Source organism: Colletotrichum orchidophilum (assembly GCF_001831195.1).
Source record: "Colletotrichum orchidophilum strain IMI 309357 chromosome Unknown Scaffold_47.1, whole genome shotgun sequence".
Lineage (NCBI taxonomy): Eukaryota > Fungi > Ascomycota > Sordariomycetes > Glomerellales > Glomerellaceae > Colletotrichum > Colletotrichum orchidophilum.
The window spans coordinates 81,313-103,298 of NW_019173003.1; the positions used below are offsets into that span (position 1 = coordinate 81,313).

General features: G+C 54.3%; 4 protein-coding genes across 4 annotated transcripts; 2 read left to right on the forward strand and 2 right to left on the reverse strand.

Moving 5' to 3' along the window:
- Positions 1–7,184: 7,184 nt before the first annotated feature.
- Positions 7,185–7,505, forward strand: CORC01_06325 (uncharacterized protein; the record flags this gene model as incomplete). The annotated part of the gene is made up of 1 exon (XM_022617966.1): positions 7,185–7,505. One exon carries the CDS (start codon positions 7,185–7,187, stop codon positions 7,503–7,505), a length of 321 nt encoding a protein of 106 aa, XP_022475479.1.
- Positions 7,506–7,584: 79 nt separating this feature from the next.
- On the reverse strand, positions 7,585–7,797 carry CORC01_06326 (uncharacterized protein; the record flags this gene model as incomplete). Its single annotated transcript, XM_022617967.1, has 1 exon — positions 7,585–7,797. One exon carries the CDS (start codon positions 7,795–7,797, stop codon positions 7,585–7,587), a length of 213 nt encoding a protein of 70 aa, XP_022475480.1.
- Positions 7,798–12,143: 4,346 nt separating this feature from the next.
- CORC01_06327 (uncharacterized protein) lies at positions 12,144–12,377 on the reverse strand (the record flags this gene model as incomplete). Its single annotated transcript, XM_022617968.1, has 1 exon — positions 12,144–12,377. One exon carries the CDS (start codon positions 12,375–12,377, stop codon positions 12,144–12,146), a length of 234 nt encoding a protein of 77 aa, XP_022475481.1.
- A 3,983-nt stretch (positions 12,378–16,360) lies between these two features.
- CORC01_06328 (uncharacterized protein) lies at positions 16,361–17,174 on the forward strand (the record flags this gene model as incomplete). Its single annotated transcript, XM_022617969.1, has 3 exons — positions 16,361–16,410; positions 16,491–16,665; positions 16,845–17,174. The coding sequence occupies 3 exons, from the start codon at positions 16,361–16,363 to the stop codon at positions 17,172–17,174; spliced, it is 555 nt and encodes a 184-aa protein (XP_022475482.1).
- Between the last annotated feature and the right edge of the window lie 4,812 nt (positions 17,175–21,986).

The following is a 21,986-nucleotide window of genomic DNA, read 5'->3' on the forward strand; positions in this document are numbered from 1 at the left end:
GTCCCAACTGTCCGATATTGTCTCACCATAATGTGCCTCGCTGAAATGCTCTCTCTTACGTCTTCCCTGCCGTTGGACCTGAATAATCCCGAACATCGGCTTTCAAGTCTTAAAGGGGTGGTCTTGCATGCCAAGGATTGGTCAATTCACCACTCAACTCACCACCCATCTCATGTCATCCCGTTCCCGTTGCCGCTGGCGGGCCTTGTCCCATCGCCGTTGTCATCAGCATCGTAATATGACTATTGTTGGGTCCCTCACCCCGTTGCCATACCGCAAGTGGCCTGGATCCCCGCGACCCCTGGTCTATGTGATGTGCTTCGGAGGATTTCACACGTCAATACATGCTTCAACGACCTGCGAACTGGTCGTCTCCATAGGAAGCCCCCCCATCCTACGGCCAATGGCCAGGCCCTCTACGCCCTAGTGCCCGCTTTGGACCTGTAACAACACCAAACCAAGCATCGTGAAGGCGACCAGGCATGAGCCAAACTGCAAGGCGCGCAAGAAACGGCTCAGCTAGACCCCCTTGCCCTGCTCGTCACATCATGAGGCTCTCCACCGCGACGACGATGACATCCCATTCCCCATTCTCCATCTCCCTCTTGTCAACTCCACCTTCCCCCCGCTAGCCACGTTCGTCGCCTGCCCAGATAACGATCTTAGCACCATCGCCGCGCAAAGAAAAGAACTCTTAGGAAATCCCTAACGTAGCAAGATCCCCCTCTCTGCTACGCCCTCCGCCCACGCCCATACGCTTCTCACCTTCTAGACGAACGCCTCTGTTCCTATTTATGTTAAGTGTATTTCTGGCGTGTCCAGCCTTGCCAGCCAGAAACCCGCCCGTCCAACCCCTTCTTGCCAGCCATGCCGGCCAGTCAGTCCAGAGCACTAGGTAGTACATAGCTCCAGCAGCAACGCCGCGGCCGGACCGCCAGCAGAGCCAAAAAGGAGAAGAAAAGCCTCAAGTTGGACGAAACCAGCCGGCGACAGCGCCCACCGGCCGCCCTAGCAGCGCTGTCCAACACACCGTCGCGGGCGCCATCGGCCAGGCTTGCCAGGGTAGCTCTCGAGCCTGGGAAGAAGTAGTACCTAGCAGAGAGACGGATAAAACAAAACAATAAATAAGCCTACTTCCCATGCCAGCCTTGCCAGCCTCCGAAGCCGGCGCTATCTTCATCGGGGCATAGTCATAGCGTACGATTTTATACTGTTTCGCGTTGCGATGGGAGAAAATAAGGGATATATTCGGGGATACAGCAACGATGACTAGGAGCACACCGACAGCAGAAGTTCACGCTGACTGACTGATCGACCTCGAAGAGAGGGCGGTGGCTGCTATAGACAACCCCACGTCTGGCACGGACACTGCAAACACAACCCAAACCACCCAACGGTCAGCCCATCTTGGCACCTCGCTCTGCCTAGGTAGTTTCGTAGCGGAGAGAATCTTCATGACAACCAGCTACCTAGACACACCTCTCTCTGTGTGTTCTCCTCCCAAGCGCCTTAGGTTCCCCCAACAAGAATAAACTTTCTACGTGCCGGGTGTTGCACCACTCTCACCCCGACCCCGACCGGACTGCCCGCACAGACTTGCCCCAAGGAAGGCAAAGCAAACAAGACCAAACACGACAATCCCCCTACTCTCCTCGAGGCACTGGGGCGGGCAGGGGGTCCAGTTCTAGGCGCGGCAGGCATGCAAAAGCTACCGTGCTTACGAGTCGATATCACCATCCTGGAGAGTTGGAAAGAACCTCAACTATCTTCAAGGTTCCCTTTGATATTGGAGGGGGAGGGTGCAAGAAGAAGTAGGAGGAACATTCTTGACGGGGTTTTCAGGCTCACCTCACCGCACATCCCTCTCGATTTGATGCCGTCTAGGGGCTCTCTGGATCTGAGGTATGCCCGCACCCCTTGACCGCATCCGCATCACACCTTTGATCCATGTCTAGTCCAAGGCCTCCCGACGGCCATAATACTATGCACCACGGATAGAGAACGGCGAGCAGCATGGCAAGGCATGCAGCATCGTGGGCAAGCAAACGCACCAGACGCACACACACGCAGTATTCGTAAACAAGGGTACTTGCAGTTGCCAGTATCAGACAGGAACAGTATCGGTACGGATACTTTACAGAGAATGGGTTGGTCCCTGGAGACCAGAGCAAGGTCCAGACCCCTCCCTCTCTGATAACAGCGTCTCATCATCGGAACCCGGTTGCATGCCATGCCACCACCTCCTCCTCGGGATTGCAGACACCAGGAGACGCGCATTCTCACACATTCGCATACACACCTAGACCGCATTCCGCATACTGCATGTCGGAAGACGCAAGGCCCTTTGGAGGCTCCGGCCCCAACCAGCACACCCCAGTGTCCTACATCTATGTGGCTCAAGCCCACGAATACAGATGTCCGGGAGTCGCATACTACGTACAGACGAGATGGCAAAAGGGGTGGGGGGGAGAAAGGAAAAAAAGGGCAAAGATTTGCAACGACTGACAAGTCTGGTCGCCCATCGAGAACTAACAAATGCGAATGTTCCACACGCACGCCACCACCACCACCATCATCGCCATCCGGCGCTCGTCCGCGTCCGCTATCACCACTTCCTACACCACCACCAACATCCCAAAGAGAACCCTCCCGCATCCATCCCATAACTCCTATCTCTGTAGGCTGCTACACGACAAGAAATGCCTCTCTACAAACCCGGAATCCCCTCCAACTTCGTCAGTCTCCACCCAGCCACCACCAACACCACCACCACAACACCTCCCCGCGTCTCGCCCCGTTTCGTCCGCGCCCGTCGCCGTCCAACCCCAATGTCACAATCTTCAATGATCGTCGGACCCTGAAAAATTAAAAAAGAATTTTTAAAAAAAAAAGCCTGATGTTCAGACACACAAAGGGTTCTAGCAGCAGCCTAGCTCAGGTAGCTCTCACAACGTTGCATCGCTGCCGCCATAGCTAATTACTTCTTCCCCCCCGGCGGGGAAATCGTCGCCTCGCCTGAACGTAGTCAACGTATTGTATCCAAGCATCCAGCCCCAACGACCCGATTTGCATCTTCGCATACACGTAGCGCAGCCCTTCCATCCAGCGGTACTCACACACACACATATGAAAGAAAGAAAAAAACAAGACCGTAGATACCCATCGACGACGATCTCCCCAGGACCCCTATGATCTCACATCAACACATTCATCAAAAGCCACATGTGTTGCCATTGGATCTCTGCCCGCCTCTTCTCTCCATGATCGTCTGGAGCAGAATTGCTTACTCTCCCACAAGAAAGAATGAACGATGCCATGTGTGATCTGATGCCCGAAGAATTCTCGCCGAAATGTTCCCATCCACAGCCTCTCTCACCCATCATCGCCCTCACATCTCACAAAAGACAAGAATCGAATGGCCTCACAATTACAAAGCAGCCCCCTCCTCTCCATACCAACACAGTCATCGCAACACCCAATCCACTACTCGTACCTTTAATGGGCCCAATATCCAAAGTAGACCACTGCAAGAAACACACAATGCTGTTGGTGGTGTTGCAATAAATGGTCTCTTTCTCTCGTTCTCCACCCGTGGCGAACGTTACGCCGTGGCGTCCGCGAACCGCAACCCATCAGTCATCGAAAACACCACCAAGTCGTACAAAGTGAAGCATTGATACCCCCCCCCCCCAATTGCCGAATATCCATCCAGTCGAGTTCGAGACCTGGTCTAATCTCCCCTCCCTCCCTCCCTCCCCTCCACCTCCCCAACGACCTACCTGCGCCTCATCCATACATTCGCGCAACCACAACCCGCTCGTCTTGAACTTCGAATAGAGGACTATCTCCACCATCAAAAGAGAGAAAAAACCGCCGAGACTGTCCAAAAACTCCCCTCGTCAAGAAAGCCCCGACACATCCCCGCCCACCTCCCTCCCCTCCCATCATCAAACGTACAGTCATGAAAATGAAGAACGTCCAGTCTCCACCAGCATCCCATCGCCACTGCGCGGTTTTGACAAACAGTCAGACGAGAGTAGGCAATATCTCCGGTGCGCCAAACCCCAAACCCCTCGCACACATGCCAGACTTTTTTTTCGTTTTTCCCCCCCTTGCCCAACAGATCCAATTCTCGTCTCCCCAAAATCCGCCGTGACAAGAACTCACTAGTGATGGGCGACCGGGGGCGGGTTGGCAATGAACGGTCCCCCGGGGATCCAGCACTCGCCTATCCTCGTCCGTGTCCGACTCGGGCTCGACGGCTCCCTTTCGATGAGGGTGTACCCCGGGAAATCCTACGCATAACCTTGAAAAGTAACGAGGACTTTCAACGATTTCCCCGCAAAATCTTGTGGGAAAAAGGCCAAGTCAGCCGTAAAAAGTATAAGCCAAATCAAACTTATCAACACCAACCCAAACTTGGGCACGGTCGACGACTCAACGTAAACCCCCCCGCAAAAGCTTATTCCGAATCAGATACAGAGACTTTTAGTAACAATCCTTTCTTCTGCCTTTTTTTCCTTTTTCCCTCTATCACTCCAAAGGCTTGTCATATTGCTGCCACCATCCCCCCCCCCCGGGGCCCGGGCCATCCTCGGGCACGAGAAAACACATGTCAGACTTTGACTCTGCATCTCGGAGGCGGAGGTGCAGCTGGAGGGAGGAGGGAGGGTGGTGGCGTCAACTTCAACGTGCAAAAATCCAGTCATCAAATCCCGCCGCCATGTGAATAAAGTAATGTCGTGTCCCCCCAGAAAATCCAATTCGTCCCGGGCCCTCCAAAAGAAGGAGAAAACGTTATCCCCTCAACGACCGTGCAGTACATTTCAAATTTCAACGTCAATATTACTAGGACAGCTAGACACAAAACATGCAAAACTCCAGGCAAAAAATAGGCCTTCCCGGCCGGGTTCAGGGTCCTACATGGCGCCGGGGAATGGCAGCCTCAGTCGCTTACGAAATAAATACTACTTGAACCACCATTCCACTTGCAAGCCTTCCGCCCCCGGCATCGGGGTAGACTGCTCACTCAACTTTCATCCCCCCATCCGTGCTGTCGTGTCACCACAACTCTCATGTTCCCGGAAGTAAATCCAGGTTCCATGAATAGAAAGTCCGTCTACAGTTGCCGTCCCCTCAATACTGGCCTGACACTCAGCCCCCGGCACCAAGGGACGTCATGTACAACGCTGTACATTGGTGCGCCATCAAACGGTGCGAGTGCGACTCCGGCACCATATCCTCGAGTGTACCCATCGGCGACCCCCCGATGGATCCGTTATACCCGCCGAGTTCACTCCTCCTCTCCGAATCCACACGCCGAAAGACCCCGGGGGTTCCCACGATGTCTGCCGCGCGCGTGGTTCCACCGACAGCCGTGGAAGCCGTCGTGCGTCAACCAACAGCACCGATGCATCGTTCAGCTCCCAAAGCCGCCGACCTCGTGGAAGTGACAGCACGTTGTAGCTCCAAACCACATGCCACGCATACTCGTCGTGCCTCCACTTCCTCACCCCGTCATCACCTACCAGCTCCATGAATCCACAACCACCAAGCCCGTTGACAACTGACATCCCTCACCTCATACCGCCTTCAACCATCTTATTCCCCAGTGCCCATCGGTCTAGACCATCAAACGATATCTGCACAGAGTGTGTGTGTGTGTGTGTGTGAGAGAGAGAGAGAGAGAGAGGCCAAGGAAACCTATTCCCACAAAAACTTTCCCCGCGTCCACATCAGCGCCACAGACTGCTGAAGATCCCGCCCTCATCCAACACATCATGTCTCGCCGCATCAAGCATGTCTCGTGCTTGTCTCGCCCTACTCCTCACCCATCTCCCGTCGGTCGCGTGTTGATGACGACTGTAACTAGACCCCTTTCCCTCCTGCTGTCCCTCTGTCACTCCCCGCGCAGCAGCTGCAGCAGTGAGGAAGCAAACGACGTCTTCTCCACCATCTAATGCCCTCCGCATGCAGATAGCTCCCCATGTCGTGCTGACTGCCTCCTCCCAACGCTTATCCAATTTATATGTCTCACATATCTGAGAATCTCCCTATTGATACTCTGCTCTGCTATGCTCTGCTAAGCAGTGTTCTCCCAAACCCACACCTGCTTTGTCATCGCAGATACGGCAGGTAAAACACAGGGTAGCAACGGGCGATGAGACCCCACCGCATGCACATCAAGGGGGATGGTGTGCTCACTGCTCTTGTCCCAGACCACAGACCCGTCGCTGCGTTCGGGACGCTATCGACGCGGGAGCACCGGATTGGCAATCCTTGCATAATCCTCTACCCTCGACGTCCTTCCCAACCGAGCAATACCTACCATAGGTAATTGCTATTACTACCAGGCAGGACGCCAGGCAGAACATCAAACCATCAAGAACAAGCACGCCATGTCCGAGAGAGGGGTAGGTAAGGCCTAATCACACCGTCCATGGAGCGGGTGCTAAGAAAAGAGCCGCTGGGTTCGACCGGAGTCGGGTTGGTGTGCTGACGGCGCGGCCCCTTTCCCGCGACTCTGGCTGCGGCCGTGGACATAGAATCGGTACATGATTACATGCCTGTCATCTCAGAGCTCGAGGCTCAAGCTGCTGCTGCCAAAACTGCCCACAAGGCGACAAATGCGGGGTCGACTTGGAGACTGAATCGTATCTATACCCTCAAGCTCGCAGTGGTGTTTCCAATGTGGAGGGTGGCCAAGGAATGTCTCCCCATCCAGCTGCATTGTTGCTTGCAGACAGCTTCAGATCAGGTCCAAGAATTTCCGCGGGTCTTATTAAGAGAGCTCGCAGGTGCGGTTGATGATCCCCGACTCCGTGCTTCAAACAAGGAGATATCGCAACTCCCCCGCTGCTGCCGGTCCTCGCATACTACGACTCACTGAGGTAGATATCTGGTGTGGATGCCTGTCGTGCTGTCAGGAAAGCGTTTGCCAGCCTCACCTCAAGCAGCCGCTGGAACCAGACCGGACTGCTCCGCTTGTCTGGCTTTTCCCGCGGAAGGACTTGAAATGGGAGACATGGAACGAAACCTAGTACCAAGCTAAGCACAGCTAGACACGGAATCCGCAAGCACTCCTCGCCATTGGCTGTAAGCCGTACAGCCCACCTCTCGTCCGTAGCTGAAGATCAGTTTCCCCAGACTACCCCAGGTTCCCAGCCTCCGAGGGTAAAAAGTCAATGCTGGACAAGGAGAAGACCCTGGAAATTGAACTCAGGCAGCTGGCCCGAACTCGCAGATCAGTTTTGACGGTGGACAAGTTCAATCCATTCACCCAACACCGTGTGCCGTGTGCCCGTCGAGAGTTCGGCGACGAAACACGCACTCCTCCCCCCAATACGGACAAAATGCATGCCCTTGTTGGCTTCCAGGAGGCCCCAAATGGGGCCACATCAGAATCGCCGTCTTCTGAATTGCCCCTGTTCTCCAACCGGCGCCGCTCCGGGGTGAACCCAAACGCCATGACAACAGCGGTGAACCCAGCCGACCGCTCCGGCTGACAATCCCGCCACCACGTCGAACAAGCAACAACTCCGCACAAACGCCTCGGACAATTCAAAGAACATCGGACTGCGGGCGTCAGTCAACGCCCAAAGCAGGAGGAGGGCTTGGAACCATTGTCCAACGTGGTATAGTGCTGATAAACGTCCGTGAGATCAAAGGTCGTCTTAGCGCCTCGACCGCCTCCCCGCTTTCTCCAAGGTAGACCTGGGGACTAGGGACGATGCTGAAACGGTCTCCTCGTTGCTCTGTGCCACGGGGTGCCGTGGACATGCAAGGCCGACATGGCATGGCACCGGAGCCTTCATGTCGTCGTCGCGGTCTAGGTTTGTGGGGTAACGATGTGAGGCGCTGGTTGGCTGGACAAGGATGTTGCCTCTATACATCGTCTCATCAACGGGCATGGCATTGCCTCATCCGGTTGGTAGGATGCTCACCACGAAGAGTCGTAGCAAACCGCCGTGTCATGACCTTCAGGCGTAGTCTGTCGGCCATCGTGCCCAGTGAAGAGATCCATCATGATGTAACATCGCTGGTATTCTACGCCCAGTCAGCCAATGTCTAGTCCTGATGAGATGTCCTTGGGCGGTTCAAACCTGTTATTGCATCGCCGGCAAGGTCTTTTGCAACGGCACTTCATCAAGTCATCCGACGACAGTCCCATTGATGCCACCAGAGTCCTTGAGGCTGACTGCATGCTATGGGCGTGAGATCAGCAGCAAGTAACTCACTGAACTTCGAGAATGCGGGGTTGGCTAGGTCCCTTGCCATTGGTACGATATTAGGGAGTTGCAACCACGACGAACGGCCAGTGAAGGCCAATGCTATAAATCATATTTCTAGATTCGTTTCCTGTTGTGTAACCTTTCCGGTGAACGTCTAAGCAAAACTAGAGAATCGTGTGTTGGCTAATGTTGTGCAACACTCCGTCAGAGCAATGGAATGAGTCCTTCCGAGTACTCTGTCGAGAACCTCTACCGGAAGTAAAGGATGCCAGTCGTGCAAAGGAAGGACATCGTATTCTCTGAGTTGAAGGAGTATCCTATGACGATGTGGGAGTGGAACGCAATGCTATGCGGCTACTGAGGGAGTCGAGTAGGGCCCAAATCGAAGCTTCCGTGTTACTGCCTTGGGGTGATACCAGCAGTCGATCAGTTAATCCTCTCTATATTGTGAGTATTGTGTCAGATGGAAAGCGTCCTTCTCTTACTGGCAAATCAAAAAGGCTTCCCGTAGATGCTGTGTTCCGGAGTCCCAAACCACCGGACGGCCAGGGCATCGGTGCCGCTTTCGAGGAGGATACCTAGGTAAATTCTCATTATGTTGCAATGACAGACCGTTTCACAATATTAGTCCACACAAATCGCACATATTTGAATGACCCAGATGTCGGAATTGAAGAGTTCAAGCCGTTGCTGTGGACTAGTCGAATGTCAACAACCGCCTGATGTGTTGAACCCGAGAGTTGCAGGTCCGAGAGATCACGAGACCTGTCACATCTTGCGAATTTCCTCGTTTGCTGTCCGAGAATCAGCAGCTCATGCGCATCGCCGGCTTCCTGGTACCAAATTTTGCATAGAGCCCGTCAGGTTTGAAGCCTCGTCCAGGTATCCGTGGCCTGCATGGCAAATTGTAAATACCATCTTCGGACCGTTGAGAAAGCTTGGAATGAATGCTCCGGAAGCGTATATCTTCACTTCGGCGTGCACGGCAGGAGACTTCCCGTGCGGCAGACGCCCTCGCGTGTTCTACGGCATGGTGAAGATGCTTATGGCTAGGTCAGCCAGAGTTGATAAAGAGCCTCATCCCAGATCAATACGGCGACGTCCGCGCGGTGGGAAGTGGGCCGCGGTTCCAGTATGGCACCGGCAAATTGACGAAACTCTATCTTGTAAATCTGTAGACCAATAGCGTCTAGGGCGAAGGGATCGGCCAACCGCATTCATCGCTTTGGAGACTTCGCATCTTTGAAAGACCAGATGAATCTCACCGCTCTTTGATCGAGAGTTTGTTCAATATCAGCATCAATGTGCTAAGCCCGAGCTCTAGTAGCTTGCGCACGCAAAATGTTCCACTGGATAACGGGACGTCGGCCATGCTACTGAGGGATATTAGTGAAGTCGAATCCAGAAACACCCACAGAGATATCAGCCATAGCAGCCGCCAGTGGCGAGCCTCCTACTCCTGCTAAGGCGGTAAGGTAGGTGATGGGATTGTGATGGCTGCCCTAACCCCCAAAAACCACCTGTCTGTTTGGCTGGGGCGACATCAAGTGTATATGGGGCGCAGTTATGCGTGGCTCGAGACCTCCAGGGTCAGCCACCTTTAAAATGTTGAGGCTTTAGAGAGTGGCGCTCCCATCCTAAGCTCGAGGTCCCCGATAGATGGGCAGACGACTGGAGTGCGGGAGAGCATTTGGTGAGACGCGACGCCTGTCCACCCGCCGGGATGAAAGTGGCCAAAGTCCCAAACCAAGGCAGAGCCGCTGCATGGAACCACAAGCGAAATGTCCCGAGGAGGCCTGCCGATTGGGAGTGATTCTCCGGGCGAGGTACGCGTCCTGTCTTCTCAAAGAAGCATGAACCGTTTTCAGATTGCATGGCGATCTTGGCTGCAAGGAACTGACCAAGATCAAGAAAGTCATCAACAGCCTTGAGTGCCCAACTGCCGTTGTACGAGATGGAGTGAACTAGTGGTTTGCCTAGCGTGATTGCGATGGCGTTGTGCGGTGTGTACATGGTGAATGTCTCGGTAGCCTTTTACAAGTCTCGGTGAAGTGGCGGTCAGAACGGGACTCAGCGTGAGAAAAGGCCCTTTCCAACACGCATGGTTGTAAATATTGTGCTTTGTGTGCTAGTTGTCCAAACAATTTGACTCCATTTTCCAAGAGCATACTGCATATTCAAGACGCCCAGGGGAGGGGTGAGATGACCGGGGTGCGTCCACTCGCACGGCTTTGTCGATTGCCTCTCGTGTTTGGTCGATATGGCCATGCCATTTCCAGATGCAATTTCCAAAGCCCAAGCGCGGAGGAGGCTCGAGACTGAGAGAAATGCCTTGAGCAGTTCCATTGGTGGTCTAGATTCATCCTAGAGGGGCCACTGAGCGATGGGGTTCCATGGGGGACACTCTGGAGTCTGTGAGCCACCCATGTCGAGTCCTTCTGGAGTGGGCACCACATAGTACAGCAACTCCATCGTCATCGGTGATCTCTCTTTGAAAAGCTCCGGTATTGAGATGGTACCGCAGCCTCTCCGTCTCTGTCGTCAATGTCGCTTCATGGCTGTGATAGTGGACAATATAAGAGTGATGGCGTCCGGGAGAGGACCTGATTCCACCGTACGCCGGTGACGGGTTGTCCTCCGTCCCGTTTCACAGGCAAAACGACTCGCTGGAAGACGGGGAGCATATCTAGCAATGGTCTCGTCAGCAACAACTGAATTGGGATCTCTCGCCATGCCTTGGACGAAAGTGGAGGCTGCTGCTGAAACTGCGGGCTCTGGCGGACGCTCTTAGCGCACGGAAAAGACGCCTGCTGCCCCCCGTAGTCCTCATTTGGTCACCGTAGTCTCCTTCGTCTTCCCTGTAGCAGCTGGGCCCGTACCGCCTGAGGCGGCAACGGTACGGAGCTAGCAGCGTGTTTGGAGCAAAGAGCCCGGCGCTGTGGGGGTTGGTTAGGGGGCTTTTGTCGACCACTTTAAGCCCTGCGTACCGCTAAGAGCCCCGGGCGCCTAGTTCATGAGAGAAAGGTTCGATCGTGCAAGTTAATGGCCGATGACGGCTGAGGGCCGTGAAACGGGTCACTACGTCATTTAGCCTCTGCAGGACACGTAGACACGCGCAACCCATGTAGACTGGACACAGTGAAGAGATTTCGTGCAGTAAGGATATTGGCGGCCTGCCTCTATGCCCATGTTCGTGTCTCCCTGTCCAGAGCCCTCCCCACTGAGGATTTGAACTTCTGGATATATCTCAGTTGAGAGGAGAACAGACTGAGCTTCTTTGGTGGATACACTCCATTCGGTGTCCACAGTCTCTCATGTTTGAGGCAAGTTTGGTGGCACCTTGGAGTTGCAACTCGGGAGCGATGAGATGAGATGAAGCCGGGCGTAGTGCTGTGAATCAACCGAGCCGGGAGAATGTCCAATGGTACGTGAAGATCGCACCATGGGCCGCCCATGCTGACTTTTCCATTGCCGTTATTGCCTTGCTACCATGTCATGCTAACTTGAGGTTGGCTGTTTCCGGAGCAAATCCTCCTCATAGCAACCAACCGCAGCCATGATTTTTGTCTCCTCCGCACTCTGTCGACTCTCCGTGTACCGAAGCCAAAGGGCGTCGAGTCTCGGACGTATTTTTCTTGCCTCGTCTGAGAAAACCACGGAATACCGGAAGAAGGGCATCGAGAGGAGGGGCCCCATTGGCTTCAATGCTCTCCAGCATCAACAGCCCATCGTCGGTCGACAAGCTGTACTCTTTGGGCTCCTTCCAAGGCAACGCTGGGTCAGATGATCATGGTGATGACGATGATGATGGCGTCCAAGACTTACAAGAAACAACTTGTGCGCCTTCATTGCTTGTGAACCTGCTTCATCGGTAAGCAGACGTGTACGTGTACACCATCCATCCCCCTCGTCTCACCGGCACGGATGGAATGAGGTTCTGGGGCTGACACCGGAGATGGGGGCCAAATTTGCCAATCGGATCCTTGCTCGCGCCTTCATGTTGTGTTGTCGAACAAGAGGAAAGTCCCATTCCCCCAGTCTCATCAAATTCCTTTCTTCATCGGTGGCCTTTCCTGGCCCTGGCCGCTGAAGCGAGGGCCACTGAGAGGCCTTATCAAAGCAGTACCGTGCATGCAAATACAACATCCCAGGGGCTTTTTTTTTTGTCTGATGGGTGCCACACTGCTGCAGCCCTCGCGTGCGAAAGTTGGCAGCACCCTGGCTCACTCTGGCAGACCTCGTGCAGATCAGTGGAGCTCGTCATCGGTCGAGAAACGCCTTGGCCCCCGTTGTCGTATCTGAGAGCGGATGAAGCTGTTGTCTCCAAGACCTATGCGCCGTGCCTCGGGAGAGAATCAGGGTTTAACCTCCTCATGTCTCGTTGAAGGGGGCTTAAAGTGGCATATCGAGCCCAATCATCGCGCTTGGAGGCCAAAATACCGGATTCAATTCTAGAGTAGCATGCCACCTCTGCTTGTCGATCCGTCCCAGTCACCTGGCATCATCCGGATGCTCGCGGGGAACCACTACTCACGACCCACGCGGGTTGGTGCCTCCTTCAGCCGTTGCATGGCACGGGAGGAGCGTATACCAAAGAGGCCAAGCCTGGGTTCTGTGCCTGACGATGAACAGAGTGAACTGCCATGTGTCCCTGCCATGAGACGAAGACGAAGACGAAACGACACGTCTGCAATCATGATCTCCACGCCTTCAGAGGATCGCAAGTCGTAATAGGGCTTGATCTTGATAGTGAAAATCCGGCGTCACATTGTCAGCTGCCTCTTCGTTGCGTCATGGTTTGTTTGGATTTCGTTCAAATTGCGTCGGGCGTGGTATAAAACCGGTGCAGTCGACATTGATCTCGTGAGCTTTCTTGCAGGACTTTTGGATTATCCCCCACAAACAACCGTGCCATCCGAATTGGGACGTGGGATTACTGCAAGCCATTGAGTCTGACAATTATGGGGTTGGGTCATTCTAGCTTTGGTTCGGATCTTGCGGGGTGACTAGGTAGGCAGTCGGATCAGACCCGGGTTCTAGCGCAGGAGGCTGAGACCTCAAGTTACAGCCAGATGATGGCGCATGATGCACAGTGAATATGAAGGAATGATTCCTAGGCGGGCACGGCGGGTTAGGTTTCCCGGAGACACACCGCTCTGGCATAATTCCTTTTCCCCCGGAGGTTTTGAGGACAATCAAGGAAACCTTTGGTACGGAGTATAGTGTGTTCGCATCCGACGCCTGCACCTGCGACACGTCAAATAAGAGCCGAGCCCGGAGCTGAATGGTGTCGAACAATGGCCTGATTGGCCAATTGAGATCGAGGTACACCATAGGCTAACATGCTCTAGGAAAACCAGTGACGGATTGCGAGGGTAAGGCGACTTGTTGGACAAAAGGATGGGGGCTGGTTGATTCGATCCTCATCCCTTTTGGGTCGTTTCTCTTTGCCAGCGTAGACACAAAGTCAAGGTTTCATGGCTTTCCGGTCCTCCTGATAATGTCGACAGAGAGTATCAGTTATCTCGCGATTTTGATAGGGCTGTTGAGCTGTAGAAAGTGGTCTAGATAGATTTACACTTGCTCTCCGCCAAAGATACATAGACAGTGCTGATAACCCAAATCCATCCAATCGCGTACATAGCACGGGCAGTCTCTTAGCGAAGATCCATGTAGTGCTGTAGATGTGATTGGTCAAAATCAGGTAGAGGCTGGCCTACCAGATCCTCGCGGTTGCAAGGACAAAGCCTGCCCCAGGTCAGTCCGTACTTTGCTCCCGTGAACGTCGCCTGGCACGGATGGTCCGGAAGCTGACGCGCGCCGGGAGTGACTCGGAAGCCGTGCCCTGGTTTTGTCGTCGAGTGCTGTCTTCCGCCTTCTACCTCCACCACGTCGCCGAGTGGGGGTGAAGGCACAAACTTTAATTGAGGCTCAGTCGAGTCTCGACTCGCTCGCGGGATGGGATGCTTGGCCATGGAAGACGCTTGCCAGCCTCACACCGCCCCTTGACTTTCGATCGATGATCTCGTCCGTTCGATGTGACGCAAAGCTGACCCGACAGGTTGAAGAAGATGGCTTCGACTTGGTGCCTCTCTCAGTTGACTATCGAGGGTACGAGTTAGTGCGATGGCCATTCCTCTGCTTGAGCAGTGACTTGCAGGAAACACTCGCGCATTCCTAGCAACTCAGGGAGGCGCAGCTACAGTGCTTTCGCCATTCTAATGGCACGGTCGCCACACCTGGGCGGCCGCACTGTGTTCGCGCTGTCTGGAGCTCATCCTAACCTTCACCTATTCCATCGAGCATGTCTGGCGCTCACTGCCGCCGGAGACTGTCATCCATCACGAGAGGATCTTCCGTCTCCAGTCTTCAACGTCGATCACAGGGCGGAACCCGACAATACCGTGTCCCTAGGCCTGGGCTGCGACCTCCACGTAGGACTTGATCTTCTCTCGACAGTTGCCGATGCGTTGACTCGAGATCTGGATCGATGATCTGATAGTTCGGCAAGCTCGACTATGACTTGGACGTGGGGGACTGGTCGCAACAGTCAGGTCTGCGACAAGGGGGCGTCTGACTCTCCTGGATCCCTGGAACCTTGTGTGCAGTAGTGTCTGCGAAACACCAGGAGATGGCTGTTGTCCAGTGAAGAAAACGCCACCGTAGACGCTGCCGCGTGGAAACAAAGAATCCATGGTGGTACGCGGCATAGTTCGAACATCGTCCCTCGTCTGTCTTGAGAATTGATGCCGAGCTTGAGTTCATTCCATTTGAGGCCATCAACCCGTCCCCAACGAAATGGAGCGACGAATCAGGAGCCTTGCCAGGACCACAGCATGAAATTGATAGTGACCGGGCCCACTAAGTGTCAGGCAAAAAATCCCCGGTGCTCCAAAGCTGTAAGAAATCAACATTGGATGATATGATGATCCTGGTCAACCATCAGACCACCGCTCAGAGCCGGCGACTCCCTGGAATGCGCCTCAAGCATGTGCAAAGACAGAGTTCAAGGCCAGATTGCGTTTTCCTGATGCAATGTTGCGGCTTTGCACCTCCATTCAATCAAACGGATCATGATCGATTAGTTGTTATCAAGCGTGGGTCGATTATGTCGGCTACGTTAGTGTATGCTTGTGCTCCTACGCATAGTCATAGTAATGGCGATGATGGAGATAACTTTGCCGCGGTCGCAAGCGAGTTGCCCTCACTGCGGTAGGGTTCACTGGAACAACTCGTATTCAAAGCCGTTGACTCCGTTTCTACGTCAATCTTTGCCAAGAAGGTAGCCACTGCAGGTAGACTTCAGGGTCCTCTGCACATGAAGGTCGGTAGGGTCCCTTGGGATTAGGGGACTTGTTGCGGAGTTGGCAACTAGGCTGCGTGCGGTGGTTGTGCGCCAGCCGCCATCTCAAATGTGGCAGAGACACCTTTGTGACATGGAACTCGCCCTCATCCCATTGCCTGATACCCGGGGTGAGGTTGGCGGTTCACGCTCTGCCTCGGGTCCGCTCTCGGAACCTGGTCCAAGGGTCCCTTATCCTTTATCATGAGCCAAGGGCGCAGGTTGACCATCAGTCTCCTCGTAATCGACATCAGACCATTCGATGTGACAGATGTGTGACCTGGGGCTAAGGTTTAACATGCCCATTGTTTTTGACGCAATCCCTTCCGTCAACCAGCAGGAGCTAATAGGTCTCGTCATTGTAGTTGGCCATGCAGATTTGGTGAACCGCGCAAGCTCCACATCAGACCGAATGATTTCCATGGCAAGGCAAACTCGAGAATCGAGCGCTTGGAGGGCTGCCGCACTCTGTCTTGAGCCGTCGACTCCGGCCCGTCCAGGTCTCCGGCCGGCTCATTGATAGACGACCACGGAACCGCTGATCCCCGTGTACTGCGAGCCGGTCTAGGGTACAAGCGTGCCCCGCCGTCTCGGCTCGCGGTAGGTGTGGCTTATACAATAGCACGAAGAGCTTGCGTGCTTTGTTCGTGGATTGCTTCAGTGACGGCCGGGCTACCATGAGATCCTTGTCGGGACGCTAGGAGCAGGGGCAAATTTAGCATCTTTGGGGCGACTAGCTGAGGGTGGCAGGGGCCAGTTTGATTGCGCAGCGAATCAGAGGCAAACGATGTACGTTTTGGGCATCTCAGATTGCGACTTCAAAGATAACGAGACGCGGTGAGACGTACTTGCGGGAGGTGTGCCTGGTTGATGGCACACAACCAAGCCACCAACCGCAAATTTTCACCACGGCGTAGATGTGCGATGGAGGCGCTTGGCTCCGAGATGCAGCCCCTTGAGTCGCCGGCAGCTCTTAGCTCCATGAATGTCAACTGTTGGGTGATATCGTTCGGGTCCCCTATTTCCAGGTTTTCTGCCAAGGTGGTCCGGCATTCATTGACCGCGACGAACCGATATGAGCGAACGATAGCGGTCAGTGGTGGCGGTTGGATGAGTGAATATGATTGATTATCGATGCACTGTGTCATACAGTGAATACTCGCTTGAGACGTCAAGACGAAGACTGAGGGGGTGAAGGCACCTTACGCATGTTTCCCCGGAATGCAAGCTGTGAGTAATAGTTTGACACATGTGGTGATATGTACAGATAGGAGGAGACGGCGAGGTGGAGTAAAAGTTTTCGTGATGCAATGAAGGCTGAAGTGCAGCCAGATGGAGCTGTTGGTAAGCGGTTCCCCACCCAGGATCCTGTAATGCGTGCCATGGCGCTTTCAGATGTCGATGGGCGTTCTGCACGAATTGCGAAAAGGGCCAGTGAGGTTTTGCATCGTTCGATACCCATGTCGCACTCCCTGGGCCAGGGCGAAGAAGTCCCCGAAGGCCGAAGGTTGACGATGCCTATCCAGAGCGATTGTGACAGAGATGAGGAGCCACAGGAGGGATTTGGCTGGACCTACGGTGGTGGCGTGCGTGGGCTATAACGCTCCAAGCGAGGCCATGGAATTCAACGAGTGGTCCTCGGCCCCTGCGGCTTCCACTCGTCACATTGGCTGGGGCTATGCCTTGCTGCATGCCGCCGAGTGCATGATGTGAGTGCTTGTTGCCCCTACTCCGTGCCGGAGGTGAGTATAGAAGTGGATGTTGGATGTAGCTACTTGAGGTATGCGAGTGCTAAGTGGAAATGGGGACCATGGGCTGGTGGGGATCCGTACGACTGCTATCCCAAAATCCAAAGACAATGACGAGGGCGGGTGTTGATTCGGTGCTGGACTCACTGCGAAGTCATTGCTTGCTGGACAGTCGCAGGATAAAAGTCAATATGGAAGACCTGAAGAGTTGCGGAGCACGGAGGCTGGAGATATTGAGAGGTCCCTGCCCGAAGGAGTACAGCGCTTCAATTTGGCAGCTACAAAGGCAGCTTTATCATGGAGATTGTTGGTCCTTCAGCTGACCGACAACTCAGCTACTGTCCCAGAGATCGATCGGGTGCAGATGGTGGTGAGAAGGATGCCCGTCCAGTGGGGCCGGCGCCGGTTTCGGGGGAAAGTATGGCACATTAACCAGATAAGCAATGCCTGAGGAATATCTCTGTTGGTGAGATTGTTGTACTGCGACACATAGATAATGGGACATCGTGGTGGTGGTATGGCTGGAAGATGGGCGCGTCCACCGTGTCCGTAAAGGGTTTCCACTGATGCCGAAGACAGCTGGTCCTAGTTCGCCAACGCCTTGATGCGTTTATTTCGCATGCTCGCCGCTGGGCTGGGCGGTCCTTGAAGGCCTGTCTGGAGCAGTCCTACCGATTTGTATCTACAGCAGCAGACTTTGGTGTAGCATCTGGTTGGTACCACGGTATGGACTGGTATGTAAAGATGACATGGCATCGATGATAATGGATATGGATGAGCAGAGGAGCGGCATATCCGCGCGCTCGAGAAAGAGCCCGCGCCGGTGAGGTCCGAGGATGGGCGACAGTTGTGGACGAAGTGTGGATGTTTGGTGGTGGAGCACGGTCGGGGCGGGCGACGTGATGTTGCAATGGGAATTGACTTTACTCTCACTTGTCATTTTTTTTCTCGATGGGGAAAACCTCACTGTATTTCTTGCCTTTCTTTGGTGAGTTTCCTTTTTTTGGTGGGGGAGGGAACACAAGAGACGAGGCTAGACTGAGTCCATTGAGTGGGTACCCCCTGGTCTCCTCCCACAGCTGCCCCTCCTTCCCTCCTTCCTTCTCTCCTTCACGATGACAGCCATGGGTCTTGTGACGCTGCCGTTTTCTGATTGGCCAGTAACTGTTCCTTCCCTCCCTTTCGATAAAAATGGTAAGGTGGGTGCGACTCCATCTCTTTCCTGCTGAATCATCCCCGCTGATTCATCCCCATCCAGTCGTCGTCTCCGCGTCTACTCCCACTCTGCCCCTTCCCCGTCGTCTCCGTCCTTTCACAAAACATGGGTGCGGTGGATGCGGGAGGTGCGTGCCGCGGCGAGGCGCTCAATGACACTGCAAGTTTACTATAGTAAGAGGCCAAAATCCCATCCCGACGGCCTGCCCCGGTCTCCGGTGCCCACTTTTGAATCGATGTATACCTACGGATAGTCGCACAGATTCAAATGGAATTACTAAGGAAAACAGAAAGCAACGAAGCCAAATTTTTTTTTTTTTTCAAAAAATTGCAATCAAGATGGAAACCAAGGATCCGGTGCTATCGTGATAGAGCGTCTGCGCATCCAGTGAGAAATGTTGCCGACAGCTCGTGCCACTTTGAGACTACCCAACGCTCCGTGCGTCACCGTATTGTTGCTGTCGCTTTCGCGCTTCGTCTATTCTTTCTGGGGCAAGACTTGAGCCGCCGAATGCCCAAAGCGGTGCCTGCTCTTACCCCAATCGAAACGCATTTTACCCTGCTTCGCCAGGAGCCTCAGCCGCTACCGTTGACGAGGTATTTTGTAGAGGGCATTTCCCTCCCAAAACTCCGTTCATCGCCGATGCCCAACAGCAACAATAAGAGGGTGAAGCAAGGCTCAAGAGCGGTGACACGAAGTCTCCTCCGCATCGGTTGGCTCGGGTGGAACAAGGGGAAAGAAAGGCGTTGCCATTGCCATCGCCAATGCAACCATCGGCAGTAGCAGCGCAATATAGTGCGACAATGCGTGTGCGCCATTTCTGTGATGACTCGGGCGACTCATAGCATGCTGGTCTAGATCTCAATCCTCGCCCAGCCGTTTCTTGGCCAGAATGAGACATTTTGACGACGAAAAGTTCTTCACGCCGTTGCCGCCAGCAGGGAACGGATGTCTTTGATGGAAGGGTGCTGCATTAATTGGTCGTCGCTGCAGGCAGCCACACCGTGTGCGGGACGGCGGTCGAGGTCTTGTAGACGCCTTCCAGTCAGCATCGGTATTGTCTATGCCATTCATACCAGTCGCCGGTAGCCTGCTAACGGCGACGGTTGAAGCTGATCCCAGCATTGATGCCGTTGCCATCGCCAGCCCTAACCCGGCTGCAGCGCGTGGCTGACAGAGAGACCAACGCAATTGACACTCGAATCACTGGATTCATCAGTCAGCAGTGAGGCGGCGGGTCAGCGTCGTTTTAGCGCGGCCAAAGACACTTCGCAGACAACACACAATGCACCAGCAAAGTTTACCCCCATCCAAAAAAGGTTGGGTGCAATGTTGTCTGACGCTGACTTTGACCTTTTGCATGTCTTTTCCGTCGTCTGCTTGAGCTTCCAACCCGCATTCCAATAAAAAGAAATTGGCCCCCAAAGCCGCAGCATGGCGGAGGGGAACCAAGCTTTTCGCAGTAGTGTTTGATGTTTGTCATAGATTCGGCCTTGTTGAGAACATTTCCAGAGCAAACTTGCGGGGACAACCACTTTGGAGAAATGGTGGATGGAATGTGGGAAAACGTTGGAATGTGGACCGAACTGGTCTCGGTTTTTTTCCCCCTTCTTTGCGTGTCCCTCCTTACCCATGTATTCATCCTCCATCCTCGTTCATTGTCTCGAGTGCTGGTTCCACCTCTGCTCTGCTTCGTATCGCCGTTGCTTTCAGGCGAGGACCCGGGGACCTGGTCTTAGTTTACTCCGTTATTATCTGCGGACGGGCACCGGCCGATCAGATCATCAGAACGGGGCCGCTGGGGACAGACACTGGAGCCATTTTTACTGCGTGTCAATGGCGGGCCAAGTATATCCAGATAGGTGGTCCCTAGGTAGGGTAAGGTTCGAGCTGAGCAGGGCTGTGGCTGACATCGAACGGTTGCTCGAGTCGTGGCCATGTCCATCCTTCAACGTTGGCGACTGTCGACGGCAGTAAGAAACAGACAGGCAGTATACGTGTAGGGATAAAAAGAGAGAGAAAAGAAAGCATGCTAACAGTGAGACACGACCGAGACGCGCCTTGGTCTACAAGAGTCAGAATGACATCTTCCGTACAGAACCTCAAGACATCTAAGGCCGCGTGGTGGTTCCATGATAAGGTACCGGTGGACTCTGATAAGACGGGATGGTCAAGATAAGGTCAACGTTGAGGATGATGTAATGCGCGGCTTTGCTATCTATCCACAGAATGGATCGTGGGACGAATCGGACAGAAAGGGAGTGCTAGCGACCCGAGCATCGTGCACCCGTCGTGGGCCACGTCGTGGTGTGGCTGGAGAGTGGGAGTGAGTGTTTCCGTCCGTATCCGTACCTTATGGAGTATCCGTACCTGGAAGGGCAGCTCCTCTCCCCCACTTAAATCTCACGATGGTTTGCGTTGAGCTGCGAGGCAGGCACGCACCCAAAGAGGCAAGGGAAGCAATCTACTGCCCAGTCAAGCGAGAAAGAGCGGGCGGACGACGACGATGGTAGGTGCACCTGCCACCAATGACCACGAGAACCAACAATGACATCATGCTGCGCGACAACCTAAACTTTTGCGACTCCCTCGCCGGGGGTTTGGCGCCTCGTGGTTGGATTCCCCATCCGTGTGCTGCCAACAAGCATTGTGAAATGACAATGGAAGATTCCTTGGGCCGGGGACACTGGGGAAAAGGGTTGGGACTTGTTTCGTCTATTACGAGACTGCCCAGTCCCTCCTATTGACTGTCGCAAGCAGTGCGCAAGTCAAGTCGTGCAGACAGCAAGGTGTGCGCGCGGGTAAAAACTTCAGTTCCGGCCCCGAGCAGACAGAAAAAGGCAGGGACAGGGCCAGGGCCTGGTGATAAGGTAAGGCAGGGCCGTTACTTCCAAAACCCGAAACCCATGCCTGCCGTGCCTGCCTGCTTGCCTGCGTCGGTCTGTGCCTGCGTCTCCTTTGCGGCGGCATGGCCTGGCCTGGGCTGAGCTGAACCCGACTGGGGCTGGTGAAAGCGATGTGGGGCCGTGTCAAGTGCACAGTGCCGAGGGCAAGCGAGAATCGGGAGAGAAGGCACGTAGCAGATAGACAAGAGGTGCCACAATCTCCGTCCCCGGTTCGGTGACGATGGAAACAGCATCTCTCTCATACCGGCCGCCCTGTCAACTGTGTTCCCGGCATGACAGCCGTGATGCGAGCCAGATTCGAGACTGGGCAGAGATAATTGAGAACAGCAAACGCCAAACAGTGGCTCGGTGGCCTGGGGTAAGTAGGTAAGAACATAGCAAGCACGAATCACGGGGCCACGGATGTATTTGGACACTGTTGAGGGTAATGGAACCTTAAGGAGGCAGACCGGCTGGAGCCGCAAGCACCTCGATCGTCAAACGGTCCTCCGACTAGCTTTTTTACTCACTTGAGCCGACTGGATGCGTTGCGATGCTATAGTT